The 17081-nt window shown below is 43.3% G+C and overlaps 1 protein-coding gene across 4 annotated transcripts in view; it reads right to left on the reverse strand.

Moving 5' to 3' along the window:
• PCB (Pyruvate carboxylase) overlaps window positions 1-17081 on the reverse strand; it is a 183991-nt gene that overhangs the window by 10458 nt on the left and 156452 nt on the right. For all 4 annotated transcript variants that reach the window (XM_076201622.1, XM_076201623.1, XM_076201620.1 and 1 more), the window contains 3 exons: window positions 6758-6937; window positions 1224-1370; window positions 414-659 (listed from right to left, as the gene is read on the reverse strand). In XM_076201622.1, coding sequence (XP_076057737.1) covers window positions 414-659; window positions 1224-1370; window positions 6758-6937 — 573 coding nt within the window. The remainder of the gene's footprint in view (window positions 1-413; window positions 660-1223; window positions 1371-6757; window positions 6938-17081) is intronic.

The following is a 17081-nucleotide window of genomic DNA, read 5'->3' on the forward strand; positions in this document are numbered from 1 at the left end:
GAAAAATGCATACCCTCTGTCTTTGTGAGTCACTGACATAACTTTCTGCCTCCGACTTGCCACGCATCACACTTGACCTCATGCCAAAAGGGAGCACGAGTCATGACCTGTCTACATATATGAAGGCTGGATGAACGCCGAAGATTTAGATCATCTAGGGACATCATACATGAGTCTGGCTCGCTGCTCCTTGCTTTCTCGCACTTAAAATGAGCTATCATTGTTGGCGCCCAACATTCATTTCTGAATAAACAAATTCTCCCCATCAGTTTGCCTCATCCAGCCTAATAGGAACATATACCCAAAATTCAGATAAGGTAATATATGCTGTATACACACACACCTATATATTATGGGACTAGGAAATATGCCTGAGACAAAGCTGAGATGAATAAAGCATAGTAGCATCGTACCTCTGCAGCAGCATTGTCTCTGATGAGTACCGATCGTAATTGACCATTCAACTCGAAGAACACTTCTCGTTCTCCATTTGGTGTCAGATCTTCTGCCATAGCCAAGGTCTTGATGTGAAGAGTTTTGCCCTTTTCAATCTCCACCTCAAATTCCTCTCCAACTTTGGGCCCCGTCAAGAAAATTCGAGTGTCAAGTTTATCAACAGGGCCATACTTGTTACGGAAAGTCAAAAAGTCGTTTGTCACCTGGCAAAGAAGAAGTAATCGATTAATAGAAATAAAAGGCATGACAGAGCACAACTAGACTCACCCTTCTCAAATGCCGAAGTTGTAAGGTGCCTCACATGGGAATTCAATAGGCAGTGATACACTAAGCACAAAATTGTTTCTTATAATGAAATATCCAAAAATAATATACCATAACCTATTAGCAGAAACTCAGGTTTTTTTGAGGCCATAAATAAAGGTTTACAGGCCTGTACAATGGATGTTACATCCCTAGAAAAGAGTGCATTATCTCACTGAACCTCTGCTTGATACATAGATCAGAGAGACCCATAAAGTATTGGAATGTTTAACAAACCTCAGGCAACTGTCAGTGAATAGTAATACTGAGTGGCTGACAAAAAAAAAAAAATATTGTAGTGATGCTATATTATTTAAATACATTTTCAATAAATCTATGATGGAATATAACTACTTTTCCTCAAATCATCCTTGTAAAATCAGGGTGCACCTTATATGAAAGTGCATCTCATCTGTTACATATGGTATTTACTTCATTCCAATCCAACTTAAACCTAAACATACCTTGGGATACATAGCAGAGCTAAGAACATCATATTTGGACACTCTTGGGCCATGGTTCTCTAATAGCTCCTCATGCATAGTTTCGAAGTCCAAGGGGGCCATCGATTCTCCTGGTCGACCTTCGATACGTGGCATTCCCTTGAGAATCTGCAGAGGAAATGCACAAATCACACAAAAATAATGCCTAAGTATATAATTAATGCAAATGGTTTTGGTTGTATCTGCGTGGATAGGGGGATGCTTGCATAACCTATTATGTGCGCCATTCTTTCCACCTTCAATATCGACGCAATATGTGCACAAACCACGATAACCACGTGGTATGGAACGCGCGTTACGTCGCCCACGCGACTAGACCTGACGCGCCTGTCACACACACCTGCCTATGACAGTGCGACCCTGCTTGATCCGACCTAACTTAATCTAGTGCAATTATGTAATTACGCACCACGGGTGACTACTTACGCGGTATATATATATATATCAGCTCCTGGTCGCATATTAAATCAGTTCAGTTGTACTTTAATAATAAAGGAGACGAAATCACCAATTCTCCTACTCTTATCACAGTAGCATCATCTCTACACTGGTGACCAGTTGGAGCGACAATGGATCCATCTACCGCTGCCAACCCCGCCGCCACGTTGCCCGCTACCAACACCGTAAATGCCGTCTCCCTGAAGCTGCCACCCTTCTTCACGGTCGACGCTCACTCCTGGATTCGCCGGGCGGAGATTCAGTTCCGCCTGCGGAAAATCAGTGCGCCCCAAACGAAAGCAGACTACGTTCTCGAGGTGATCCTCGAGGATGTGTTCCCGCTTCTCTCCCAATGGCTCGATCAACACGACGACGTCATCAAGTATGACACTCTGGAGCAGTATCTGCTTCAGGAATTTACGCCGTCAGGGGCCTTCAGATCCGAAAAAAAAAAATCAAACTCTCACAACAGTCACTGGGGGATATTAAACCAAGTACAGCATACCTCGAGATTCTGTCGATCACCCGCCTCCCACCCACAGCCAACGGAACCAGCAGGAGCATCGATATGCTCCGCAGCAAGGGGCCAGGACATCTATGCTGCTAACGACGTTACGGACGAAATCACCACAGCATCAGCATAGCAAGACAACAGGCGCCAACAACAACGACGCCGGACCACCGCTCCTCTACACCTGTGCTACTACCACACAAGATTCGGTGCCTTCGCCAAGAAATATCAACCAGGACATACCTGGACAAAAAACGCCTAAAAGAGCCATCGCCCATCACGGTGGCCTCTATAGGCGCGACGGGCACATCAACGACAAGTCCTCTTAATGTCGTTTCCTTGTCAACACCGGCGCTTCCAGGTCCACATTTTCTACATCCGCTGCAGAACGCCGGGTCCCCCAAGGACGTTGGCGTCGCTAACGGCACTATCATAGCCATCTACGGGAGGAAACGCCTGCACCTCGCCTTTGGGAGTCGCCACTACTGTACTCCTGGAACTTCATCCTGGGAGACGTCAGGATGCCCCTACTCGGTGCTGACTTTCTCGCTCATTACAGGTGTCACATATATTCCCATATATGTAAGGTTGGAATAGAATTATTACTTTGGATAAGGCATTGCTTGTGATTACGTGGGTGTCCGATTACAGAACGAGTACGGAGGACGCGTGGGAAGAGACCCATACAACTAGGCCTTGTTCTTCGTTTTGCGTACACTCAGCCTAGAGCGGCGCAAAACGTTTTAGTTGACTTGACCAATCAGGTTCAATCTCCATAGACACAATTCCTATGGGCCAATCAGAGGATTTTTATAGAAGGAACCAGGGCGCCTTGGGCGTGTCAGAGTCAGTCTAAGATACGCAGTGCCATGTAGAGGTTGCCGCCTCGGAAGGATTGTCGGCTGATGTAAGTCCTCTGTACTCCCCCTGTATTATTCTTAAGTCATTTTAACTCAGCTAGTGTTGCGTAATGTCTATGGTAGTGACGCGCGAGACCTAGACAATGTTTTCGTTGGTAAATCAAATTAATTAACTAATTTTCTTTCACCCCCGTTAAAAGTTTTCGAGCGGGAATCTTCTGTTTTGAAACTTATTTACTCATTTGTATGTTCAGTGATTGTAATCACTCATGTAATCCTATTAATTTTAATGAATAGTGTTAAACTTTCCAACTGTTTTTTTTCTCACTTTTTTCACTATACCAAAAAAGTGAATGGCGGCCTTGTAATTCCTTTAAGTTCTTGGGAACTCATTCACCTATTCACTCTTACTATGTGTTACGAGTCAGAAAGCCTTGTAATTTTTATTTCAGATATCCCAAAAACATGGGGTCTTGGGAACTCATTTCATTCACTCTAAATGTGTTACAAGTCAGATGTGTGAGCGAGATTCGTAACACAGGTTATTGGTCGACGTCGCCAATAGCCGCCTAGTATGTGCCACTGCATCCACACCGACGCCCCTGTAAATTGCGCCACAACCACCCACGGTCGCCGCCTTCTAGGCTAGACTGCCCTACGCCCACCTGCTCACGGAATTCCCTGACGTCTTCAAGCCTGAGCTGCGACAGACACCACAGACGCCAGCTAAGCATGGCTTGTACCACTGCATGAAGACGTGTGGGCCCCCGGTATTTGACAAATACCACCGCCTTCCGCTCGAGGAACTCACCGTCGCCATGAAAATCTTCCAGATGGAGAGCCTAGGCCTCTGCCAAAAGGCCTCCAGCCCTTGGTTCTCCTTTCTCCACTTCGTCAAGAAGAGCGACGGTTCCTGGCGCCCCTGTGGAGACTACCGGCGGCTGAACACGATGAGGAACCTGACCACTATCCACTTTCAAACATCGCCGACGTCACCACACACCTCAACGGCGCCAAGATCTTTTCGACACTGGGCCTCTTCAAGGGCTACTACCAAATTCCGGTACATACAGACAACATCTCGAGGACCGCCATCAGCAACCCCTTCGGGACGTACACCTTTAATTACTCCTGCTTCGGCTTGCGAAACTCAGGTGCGACCTTCCAGCGCCTAATGGACGGCATCCTCGACTTTTGCGTCTGTTACGTCGTCGATATCCTGGTATTCTACAACTCGCCTGACCAGCATCTCCAGCGCCTGCGGACCATCCTCGAGCGTCTCCAGGACAACGGCCCCGTCGTCCGTTTCGAAAAATAGCCATCAACGCAGTTCAACTTGGTCTCGACTACGAAGCCATCGCCAGAAAGCAACGGGAGGATCCCGAAACATTTGTCTATAGTGCATCCATCACATCCCTTAAGTGGCAGGACGTTCCCTTTCACGACAAACACACCATCCTCTGCGACATCAGTACCGGCCGCCTACGACCCCTCATCCCAGCCGCCTTCCGACGTCAAGTGTTCAACTTAATACACGGCCTGTCCACCCTTCAGGGCGCGTCATAGCGAAGCTCCTAAAGAAGATATTCATCTAGTACAGCATCTCCAAGGACGCAAAAGAATGGGCCAAACCCTGCATCGCCTGCCAGCAAAGCAAAGTTCATCGTCACACTGAATCAGGCATCGGATCATTCCATCAGCCCCGACGACGCTTCGCACATATTCATGTCGACGTCGTCAGTCCACTCCCCCTGTTGGAGGGCCATCGCTATCTCTTCACGACCATTGATAGATCGACCCGCTGGTTGGAGGCTATCCCCATGAAGGATAGTTCCGCATCGTCCTGCACTACAGCCTTCCTCAGTGGATGGATAGCCAGATTTGGCCTCCCGGAGCACGTCACCTCTGACCGAGGAACTTGCTTCATGTCACGGCTGTGGTAGTCCTTCGCTAAACTCCTGAGCACTACAGCCCATCGCACTACCTCCTACAACCCTGCAGCCAACGGCATGGTTGAACGAACCCACCGCTCACTTAAAGCATCTCTTATGGCACGTTGCAACAACGGCTCCTGGCTACCCCGACTACCATGGATACTCCTTGGCCTCCGGACAGCCATCAAGGACGACCTAAATATGTCTCTAACGGAGAGGGTCCTCGGCCAACCCCTCGTCGTGCCCGCAGATTCTTCCCTCCACAGGATTCTCCTGACAGCCTCCAGCATCTGTGACGCACTGTCAGCAAATTCGCCCCATGCGTGCCAACACATCACTGAGAAGTCATCAAGGAATACCTCCCAAAACATCACACGTCTTCCTGAGGATGGACGCTCACACACCACCACTCACCCGTCCCTACACTGGCCACCATCTTGTCCTTGAACGGAAGGACAAGATCTTCCACATCTTTATCTCAGGCAGGCCAGAATGTGTCTCCATCGACCGCCTAAAACCGGCACACTTCGACATTCCGCCCACCAAATTCTCACATGTAGGACGCATTCTGAAGCCATGGCAATTTTAAGAGGTTAATGTTGTATAAACCACAATAACCACATGACATGGAACGCGCGTTATGTCGCCCGCGCGGCTAGACCTGACGCGCCAGCCACACACACCTGCCCATGACAGTGCGACCCTGCTTGACCCGACCTAATCTAATCCAGTGCAATTATACAAGTACGTACCACGGGTAACTACCCACGCGGTACATATATATATATATATATATATATATATATATATATATGTGTGTGTGTGTGTGTGTGTGTGTGTGTGTATGTGTGTGTGTATGTTCCTGGGCGCGTGTAAAATCGGTTCAGTTATACCGTTATACGTTAATAATAATAGAGACGAACTCACCAAACCCCTTCCTCTTCTCACAGTAGCATTGTCCCTACATGTGTTATCCTTTCACCTCCACCTCTAGTAAAATACCAGAACACGTGCGTGTGAACTTAAATGTATACTCTGGCTGAAAATCAGAAAACACTCTACTACTCACCTTACGTTGAGTATCCTCCTTCCTATTTTCTTCGTTGACGGTTTCTTCTCACTCGCTCCGTTCTAATCCTATTCACTAAATCTAATCTAGCTACCCGGCCCCCTATTTTTGCACACTCACACTCTTTCAGCTTCACTCCCACGCACCCTACCCCTTGTCACCTTCCGAAAGCTCTGGCGTCCCAGACGCCCCAGACCTGCGTCCCCCCTCCCCCTAGGTGCTCCAACTTTGGTTGGCAGTGTCAGCTCCACGCTCAGATGTCGCCACTCATACTTGAATATGGCCTTTTGGGGGAAGACTCTTCATTTTGTCCTTCTTCTTTTTTGTTTCGATGACGGCTTCTCCCTCTCACTTGCTCCGATCTAATCCTATTCACTAAATCTAATCTGGCTACCCGGTCCCCTATTTTTGCACACTCACATTCTTTCAGCTTCACTCCCACGCACCCTACCCCTTGTCACCTCCTAAAAGCTTTGGCGTCTCAGACGCCCCGAACCTTTGTCCCCCGCACAGGTACCAATGCCCCGCAGTCAGGGATGCCAACTGCCACCCCCCTCATCTCACCCATTCCATACATTCGTCCATCAAATTCACACCATATATACATTTTTTTTTCAAGTGTCATGTGCACTTCAGTACCCTTTTACTTTCATTAAAATTACTTTCTTCTTCACCTGTCTTACCTTGGTTCTGAGAGGTTCTGGGAACCCACCGTAGGGTTCCCCCAGGTACCCTTGCATAAACTCGACCACAGACTTCGGGAAACTGAGTTCCTCAGCTCGCTCCTCCACCTCTGCTGCAGTGAGCTTGTTCTGCACCATGAACTGCGCAAAGTCCCCTACAGTCTTCGACGACGGCGTCACCTAATAGAAGAAAAGAAAACATGTTGATATTCGTTACAGTTGTTCATGTTAAGTTCAACTTTAAATCAAACATTACTCACTATACTTCTCTCTAATAATAACTGTCACAAAGGAAGACATTTCTCTGGAAGGAAAGGGAACCTTAACGGTGAGCAGTAACGCGTAAATATATGTTATTTGTTTAAATTGACGGCACATAAACCAAGCAACGCGTTGCATGGGACACTCACCACAGTAAAGGACCATGAGCGTAAGGTGGACCAAGCCGGTGCGGTTTACAACGTGAAATGTAAGGATTCCAACGCACACTATGCTGGAGAGATAGGGATAACGGCTGGCTACGAGACTGCAAGAACATCGAAGAGCGGCGAACAGGAGGGAACATAGTTCGGTGGTATTCAAACATTGCGAGGAACAGCAGCATGAATTTGATTGTCAGGGCGCTGAAGTTTTGTACAAGAACAGCAAAAACGACAGCTGGCTGTTTTTGGAAGCTTAGGCCAGCGACAATGACAGCATCAACAGATCCGTCACACTAAACCATCTACAACAGGGCAAGGGAGTAGATAGGACAACCAACTGCAGGCGAGGAGTTAGGTGATTTTGTGACCAAGAATAGACGAATATTTGGTCACACGGGGATTTCGTGGAGTTACTAAGGTCCACTCCCAGTGTTTCACATTATGGGATAGGAGATTCCTGGGATGGGAGGGACGAGAGTATCCCGCCCTCGGGACGGTGTTCCGATGGTCCTCTCTGAGTGAACCGCATGTTTATTGAATATAAAGTAGGGTATACCTGTTTCACTATTGTAATCCGTGAGGACGAACCCTGGACAAAATTCGAAACGTCAGGAGAGAGAGAGAGAGAAAAAAAAAAAAAAAAGTACGGTGCATTTTATACCACCATGATTTCTGGATTCCATTTTTATTTCGTACACACACACACATTATATATATTGTTACGAAGGTGATTGTAGGCTAAGCAAAAATTGTAGTACGTATTAGTTTCGTACAGGTACACAGACTTGTCTGTAAGGAGAGGGCATGGACCGTAGGTTTGAGAATGCGGGATGTCCGATCTGAAGGTAAGCAGGTTAGGAGTACGTGATTTCAAAGCAAGGCCTACCCGAGGGTAGTGGTTTTTCCCCTCGTTGATTTGTGTATTATTCCTGTCTACTTCTGAACTACTTCGAACTAATGTAATGTGAATAGTGAAAGACCCATGTTTAAAATAGTGAGAGAAAATAAGAAATATACGAAATCCGAGTAAAAGAAAAGATCAAGTATGGTGATCGTTTTCGTGTCTGGTTATGGTGTATTATGGTGACCTTGTCTGTAATTCCATGTGGTTTATGTTATCACGTGCTAGTACTGTTATCGTACGAAATAGTGTATGTACTTCCACAGTGTACGAAGAATATTGAAATATACGTGGAAAAGTGAGGTTAATATTTAATTTCGTATTCCTCTGTGCCTCATTATACGCGATGGAAACCAGCCCGAACCCTTCCCTCAATACTGCAACAAACGTCTAGGTTCGTTGCAATATATATATATATATATATATATATATATATAATATATATATATATATATATATATATATATATATATATATATATATATATACACGATTTGTCAGGATTCCAAGAATGGGGATGCCGTGAAATACAATACCCAAGCACATGCCAATTGCCACTGTAACATTACGGGAACGTTACTTGGACTATGGTGACGAGGGAGTGAATGAAGCTCAAGTGAGTTTTCTGGTTTTATTCTGGTTAGTGCGAGTGTCGATCTATGCTGGGTCGGCTGTCAGGCTCCGAGGCTCCCCCGCAAAGATGACCGCGGGCCTTTGGTCGCGCACCACTGATTACAAGTGCTGTAGAGAACTGCCTCTGGAGACCAAAACCTGACTCCTTATATACACTGCTGGTGTACGCTGAAGTAGCAAAGGACCCAGACTCGCGGGAACATGGCTCGGCGGGGCCAAGGTTGTGCTCTCATGAGGATACAAATGCCTATAGTACAGGCGTAATATGGACATAACCTACACAATAGTAATATAAGGCCGAAGGCCAGCTGTTTCTACACCACATATACATTCCTTGTCCATCCCATTTCTGCAGCGACGATACTACAAGCCAAAATGTCGCGTAGACGCGCATGTGGGGGACTCCGTTCACCACACCACCAAATCCCACGCCTTACTTCATAAAGACGACTCGAAATAATTTTACTTAGTCGCTGCCCACAAGAACACGGCCTCACACACAGGGCAGATCATCGGACATCATTATATCACATCAAAAGCATGAATGCGTTTCATTTTACACGAATATTAAGCAGAGCGACCGTTAATGGCTAAAAATCAATATTCTACTCGCGCTCTTTCCTGTAAACTACAATTACGTATCACAGTCACACTGTTTGGGTCAAAAGAAATAAAGATGAAAGTATTTGGTATCTCATCGAAAACGGAGTGTTTGAAGGCAGAAAAGAGGGATAGCTACTAAAGTTCAATCGGAATCGGCATTATTTTTCTTCTCATAAACGAATGGCGTATGACTGGCCCGTAAGAATGTCACTCGACTCCTGTACTCGATTCACTGCATATATAATATATATATATATATATATATATATATATATATATAATCAACATATCATACAGAGATGGGAGCGGGAAAATGTAATAAAAACAATCGGACGTTGTAAGGCGTGTCCTGCCCCCGTCCCACGACCTTTGACCTCCGAGGCCACTCAAGGGAATCGCTCGTGGGTCCAGCCGTGTGACTCCTATGCCGCCCAGCTGTGTGATTCACAGCTGGACGAATGACTCTCACAAAGACTGCTTGAGGAAACGCACGTGCAGCTCTCCAGCCTAAGACGGACCCTGTTAGGCTTCCCAAAACGACAAACCAGTGCCGGGGTCTGCCACGTGAGACACCACAAAGCCCTTTTGACGAAACACACGTGCAGTACCAGCATCGGCAACGATGCCTTAACCCACGTCTTGCCTGGCCACAAAAGTTTCTTTTAGGAACGCACGTGCGATACCAGCCACATACCCTTCGTCTTCGTGAGTCAGCGGCCTGAGAACTTTTCTCGTCCGACTTCCCAACGTATGACGCTTTGACCTCACGCCAATTAGGAGCACGGGTCATGAACTACTCGTTTATATAAAGACAGACGAACAGACGAAGAACCAGATCGCTTGGGAACACGACTTGGGACGCACAAGTCGTCACCTCCCTCGGCGTCTTGTCTGCTCCCCCCACCCTTTTTTCTAACCCTTAGAAGCGCGCCATATAACATTAGCGAAATAAAACCAACTCTCCCTCCATCATAGTTTACTTCAACTGGCCTAACAGATGTAAATTTTATTTTTTTAAGTGTGTATGTGTGTAGGGGGGGTTGTCAGATTTACATATCTCATCATCATATTTTTCAGCTGATGAGGAAAGTCCTGTAGTCGCCTGAAACCATTTGCTGCACACTCCTAAACTGCTGGCATTGAGTAGCGATACTAGTTGTCCTTTCAATATTCATCCAGCTCCTTTTTAAAAGCATCCAATCTTGTGGCTGTGATTACTTTGTTGGGTATAGTTCCAGTTGTTATTAATTCTTTGACTAAGTGATTTTTTCCTCACCGTTTTATCGCTGTGGCTTTTAAATAATTTTCTGGAATGGCCTCACATTACTGAGTATTCCTGAGCTGTGAAGAGCAGATTTGGGTCTATCCTCTAATCCATTTAAGATTTTGTAAACCTGTATCATGTCACCTCTTTGACGTCTATATTTCATGGAAAAGATCCCAAGTTGGCATAGCCTCTCACCATATTCCAGATTTCTCAGTTCTGGAAGTAATTTAGTTGCTCTTCTTTGTACAGACTCCACCTTCATATCATCAATAATAAAACGTGAATGCCAGATGATGTTACCCTATTCTAGATGGTGACGAACTAAGGTATTAATTAAAAATCAAAGTTTCACTGGTAAATGACTCAAAGGTGATCTTTATGATTCCCAACATTTGGTTTGCTTTTTGAACAGTAGCTGATAAATGTGAATGGAATTTCAGTTCTGAGTCAATAATCACATCTATAGCTTTTTCTTTCTTAACTTGATCAAAATTTTCACTATCTATAGTATAAACGTTGTACTGATTATGGAATCCAAAGTGTATGACCTTGCACTTTTTTGGCATTAAACCTTAGCTGCCACAGATTTGACCAGTTGCTCTGTTTTCCAAATCACTCTGGAGTTCCTAGTAATCTTGTGATGAGTTAACTTCTTTGTAGATCTTTGTGTCATCAGCAAATATTTCAACCATGCTTGATACAGCCTCTGGAAGATCATTAATAAACAGAACAAATAGTTGCGGTCCAAGCACACTTCCTTGTGGTATGCCATTCTTCACTGCTGTCCAGTCGGATTTGTCTTCATTTAAGATCACTCACTGTCTTCGGCATGTCAAAAAATTCTATCCAATGGTAATTTCTTCCTTGTATCCCATGAGCTTTTAGCTTACTTAAGTCTCTTTATATGGAACTGAATTAAATGCCTTTTGGAAATCCTGGTATATAACACCAAAGTTCTTTCCTTGCTCCAAAAACAAAGACCATTCATCCAAACACAGGTGCAGTTGTGTCATACACGATCTACCAGGAACAAATCCATGTTGCTGGTCGGCAAAGAAATTGTTTTTATTCATGTATTTAACTACATCATCCTTAAGTTTATCGGCCTATAATTTCCAGGCTGCCTTCAACTTTCTTTTTTAAAAATTGGGGCGATACTGGTATCTTTCCAATCTTGTTGCATATCACCTTTATCAAGAGATTTATTGTAGATAATTGTTAATGGTAAACTGATACTCAAAACTATTTCACAAAGCATTTTTGGGTGAAATCCATCAGGTCCAGCTGATCTATTTCTCTGCAGTACCAATTTCATTTTCAGTTTTTCTTCATCAATTTCCACACAATCTAATGGGTTATTACCGACATACTTAGTATCTAACTGTGGTATATTACTTTGTTCCTCCTCAGTAAAAACACTACTAAAAAAATAATTCAATGCAACTGCTTTTCCCGTATCACTTATATTACTGTCACTAACTTTAGACCTTGTCTGGAGTTTACTGTTAGCATATTTCCAAAAGGCTTTAGGGTTGTGTTTGATTTCATTGGCCAACAACTTCTCAGTCTTTTCTTAAACTTCTTGTTTAATTTCTTGGTGCATTCACTTCATTTTTATATATTCTTTCATCTTTGCTATCTTGTGTCTCTCTAAAATGATTCCACCTTTTTAAATTATGTTTTATCTTTTCCACTTCATGGTTTATGTATGTTTTTCTTAGCCTTCACTATCAGTATGTTCTCATCCATTTGCTCTCTTAGATAGTTACTGAAAAAGTTTCATGCCTCATGTACATTCATGTCGGTCATATATTGTATCCAATCATTTTCTCCAAGCTTTGATGCCATTTTTTCATAGTAACCTTTAAAATAATTATATTTTTTTGTTTCACTTTTCTGCATAGTAGCATAAAGATTCGTGTCATACACTAAACATAGATGATCACTCATACCAAGTGGTGGGTCATTATTCACCATATCTTCTTCATTTGTTATTATTAAATCCAATAAGCTTGGTTGCTCATTTGTTCTATATCATGTGTATTCAGTTATATGCTGGAATAATAAAGTGTCCAGCATTGTCAAGATAAACTTATTTGCTCTATAACTAAGTTGTTCAGCTGAGTGCCAATTTATCCAATCTATTTCAGGGTAATATTTTATGAAAAAAAAACTTCAGGTATTAGGAATGTCGCAACCAACTTGTACAAGTAAATGGAGCCTGCTCAGGTGACAGATAACATGTGGTGTACCACAAGGTTCAATCCTGGAGCCACTTCTGTTCCACGTCTATATCAACGATTTACCAGGTGTGGTGAACTGTAAGTTACTGCTCCATGCAGAGGACTCTGCACTAATTGTCTCAAGTAGGGACCCAGTTGAAGTAGAGGAGGCCCTGAGTGCTGAACTGTCATCAGTCCAGGACTGGCTCATAGATAACAAGCTGTCTTTACACCTTGGTAAAACTGAAAGTATTGGCTTTGCATCCAAACCTAACCTCAGGAAACACCGCTGTGTACAGGTCTGATGTGGGAGTAATGTCTTGGGGTCAAAACAAGAGGTAAATTGTCTTGGAATATTCTTAGATCAGTCCCTTTCTGGGAATGCCTTAACGGATAAGATTGTATCCAAGTGTTCACATAAGGTTAAACTTTTGTACAGAAAGGCCAGGAAATTTGATATGGAATCAAAGAAGCTTCTGGTCTTGTCCCTGATACAGCATCACTTGAATTATGTTTGTAGTTCTTGATTCAGTAGTCTGAGCAGAAAAAAAATCAGTCTTGGCTACAGGTTGCACAAAATAAGATCATCAGATTCATGCTAAATTTACCTCAACATAGTCATATTGGTATACAAGAATTTAGCATTGTAGGAATGTTACTTGTAAAATATCGTATCCAGCAGCTGAAACTAAACCATGTTAACAATGTCGTTCATAATTTTGCTCCTTCATATATGAGCTGTAGTTTTACGTAATCTGCTGAGAACTGAACCCAAAACAATCAAGGATCATTTATTGTATCTCATGCAGGTTCCTTCACCAAAAACAGCTCTCACTTCACAGGTGCTCAATTATGGAACTCACCATGTCCATTAAGCAGTCAGATAGCAAGGTTACTTTCAAGAAAAAAGTCAAGGATTACTATATGCCTCAGCTATGGACCGAGAACAGCCTGGATCTTATGTACTACTAGCCTAGTGAGGGGTACCAGATTCCATGAGTAATACCATCCAAATCTGTGTTCACTCAACTGTTCTGACTTTCCCTTTTTTGTCCTTCAGAGGTTTAGCATAGTATAACAATGTTTGATGCTTAAAACTGGTTTCCACCTTTGTTTTGCTTGTCATAGTATGGTTTATGTTCCAGGTATGGTCTGAGAACAGTTATGATCTGATCATAATACAAGTCCGGTGAATCAGGGTACCAGGCAACAAGGTAATTGGACCTTTCCCTACAGCTCCTTGTTGTTTTACTCATACGAGTACTGATCCCCTGTACCCTACTTCTAGCGCTTTAGATTATAATGTACCACTTCCTGGTGCTCAAACTAACGTGTAATCACTCCGTCCTGAGGTATGGGTATTTTTTTTATGGTTTAACGTCACACACTCTCCCCTATCGGGAGGCTAGGACGGTGCCCCTCACAGAGGGCTTTGTAGCGTGGAATTTAATTAACCATACCCTTGGTTCAACTTCGCCGGTGGAAGGATTCGTATCGCCCTCACCTCGACCTTCACCGCAAGTAACGACGCCCTAACCCGCTCAGCCAGCTGTAATTTGTGTAATTAATTAATATCATGACCCAACCTGCCATGTAGCATTCACTATAACTACATGTTGATACTGCTGATGACCTGCAACCTTTTAGCTCATAATACTTGATATTTACTCATACCCTGGAATGAACCCCCTTTATATTGTCCTAAGTGGTAAGTGCACTTCCACACCTACACACACTTGCTGCTACAGCAGTAGAATAATGTAGTATATCACTAATGGTGCTACACTGATCTGGTACTCATACTATGATACTGATTTGGTAACTTAGTACTATTCTGTTGTTCCTAATGCATAATGCAATGTTCCTTTATGTTGGTGCTCAAATATTGGTCTCAATCCTACGTGTTACGAACATTTTGGTAGTACTGTATTAGCAATTCTATAATAATGTTTATGTATAATATGTGTACTGATTGGTATTACTCATGACTGCTTCTGGCCCCCTTCACCCCTACGTATTTTGTCTGTGTAACTTAGTGTAGAATAACAGTCTAATGAGGACCACAATGGAAATAAGCTTACCGGTACATGCTTTTTTGTTATCCTTGGCAATTGTAATTTCGAACTATGTGTTCTTTTCATTATCTATATTTGATTTATTGCCAAATAAACTTATTGTCATAAGACTTTAGTAGCCACAATCCTCGCTTGCCTCCTCCTCCTCCCAACCCTAACCTCACATCACCCCAGAGTAACAAGGCCATACAGGAGAAGGTTTACTTTAGAAGTCTCTCTGGCCCCAACGGTTGCGTGCCTCTCACTGGCGCTCCGACTGCTGCTGACCCGTCTGACGGTGCAGATTTGTCATTTTTATTATCCGAGTTTCAATTAAAGGTAAGAGAAAATGGTAAAATTGTAGTGTAGTTTCTATGTGGTTGTATATATATTACTCTAGTGTTAGTTTGAATATAAACTCGAGATATGTTCACGACTTGCATTTCGACAAATCTATTTGGAAATACACGTCAACTTGCATTTCGAGGGGCCCTGTCTTTTTTTTTTTCAAGAATCATTCCTAATTCTTTACTTCCTCGTGCTCGCATGCTTTTTTGTGTAATCCTCGGCAATTGTATTTGATTTACTGCCAAATCAAATTATCATTATTATTATTATTATTATAATTATTATTATTATCATCATCATCATATTAACTTGGGCTATTTCAACTTTGTGTATTCCATGAGTTGATCTGTGAGCGAGAACGAGATGGGGTGGGGGAAGAAAGTGAGAGCGACGTGGAGAGGGAGAGGGAAAGAGAGAGAGGGGGGGGCTGGCAACGATCTTCGGGTCTACCAATAGGTTTGTGTGAATATATGAAGTAATAGCTGCCTTGCATTTGCGTAGGACTTTTTCTACATATCCCGAGAAAGGACTGGTTTCGGACAACTGACGGGGGTAGGGGGGGGAGAGTGGAACAAAATCTGTAGAGCGGGTCATCATCATGTTCAAGGAGTTCATCAGTGAAATATTCTCACGGTGGTATTCTTAAAAAAATCTTTCCCTTCCAAGGATTTACATAAGATTTATATAAGGAAATGTTTATGTAAGGTAAGATTTTTTAAGAATACCACCGTGAGATTCTTACGGTGGTATTCTTTAAAAAAAATCTTTCCCTTCCAACGATTTATATAAGATTTGTATAAAGATTGTTTTGAAGATCACCGTACGATTCTTACGGTGGTATTCTTTAAAAGATTATTTCCCTCCTTGGGTGAGGGTTTCAAACCTGCCTCGATGAATCCCTCAACAGCACTCCATAAGAAAAGGAACTCTCACTTTTTTTGGAAAAAAAAATCGCCTTAAAACCCGAAGGCGTGGTGCCGCTCTGTGGGGCTTTAGTTCTCGCTAAATCCAGAGAGGATTTATGTTGTGGTCAAAGGGTTTCGTTCAGCTGGAAGGGAAAAATTCGATCACGGCGGTCAAAGTTTTCAGAATCAAGTGTATGAACATCTGTAATGTCTGCCATTCGGTTTTTGTGTTCGCTTTCTCATTATTATTATTATTATCATTATTATTGTTATTATTTTTATTTTTATTATCATTATCTTGTATTTACTTTATCATCATTCTGCCCGTTTTGGGCATTTGTCTGCATCCGACCTCGTTATGGACCGAAAGATCTCCTTGTAAACCTAACTTTCCAAAGGTGCCACGCTAGGATAATGACTAACAACTGTGTCTGTGGGTTCGAGAGATCCCACCCTTGGGGGAGGGGGGGGGGATCTGAGGTTCCCGCCACAAGGCTCCGCGCGAGAACACAGTCGTTGATTGTGTAGGCTAATGTGCGCTATGGGAAAGGTCGACAGGTTATTAATGGATAGTACGTGTCACACACACACACACACACACACACACACACACACACTCGCACAAAAACACACACACACACACACAGAATTATGAAAGGGATGGAAGTCCTTAATAGAGATGACTTATTAAAGTGGGATAGAAGAAAAACCAGAGGACACGAAAAGAAACTTAAAAAGGATAGTTACAGAAGAGATCTGAAAAAGAATAGCTTCCCACACAGAGTGGTAGATATCTGGAACAAACTAAATGAAGAAACAGCGAGTGCAAAAACTATACAAGAATTTAAGATCAAACTGGATGCTGAAAGATACAAAAGCGGGTCACTACGAGCATAGCTCTCTTCCCGTAAAATACAACTAAGTAAATACAGCTAGGTAAATTCACGCACACACACTAGACGGCGCAGT

This window comes from Oratosquilla oratoria, chromosome 18 (genome assembly GCF_046742065.1).
Source record: "Oratosquilla oratoria isolate Oo_2021 chromosome 18, ASM4674206v1, whole genome shotgun sequence".
Lineage (NCBI taxonomy): Eukaryota > Metazoa > Arthropoda > Malacostraca > Stomatopoda > Squillidae > Oratosquilla > Oratosquilla oratoria.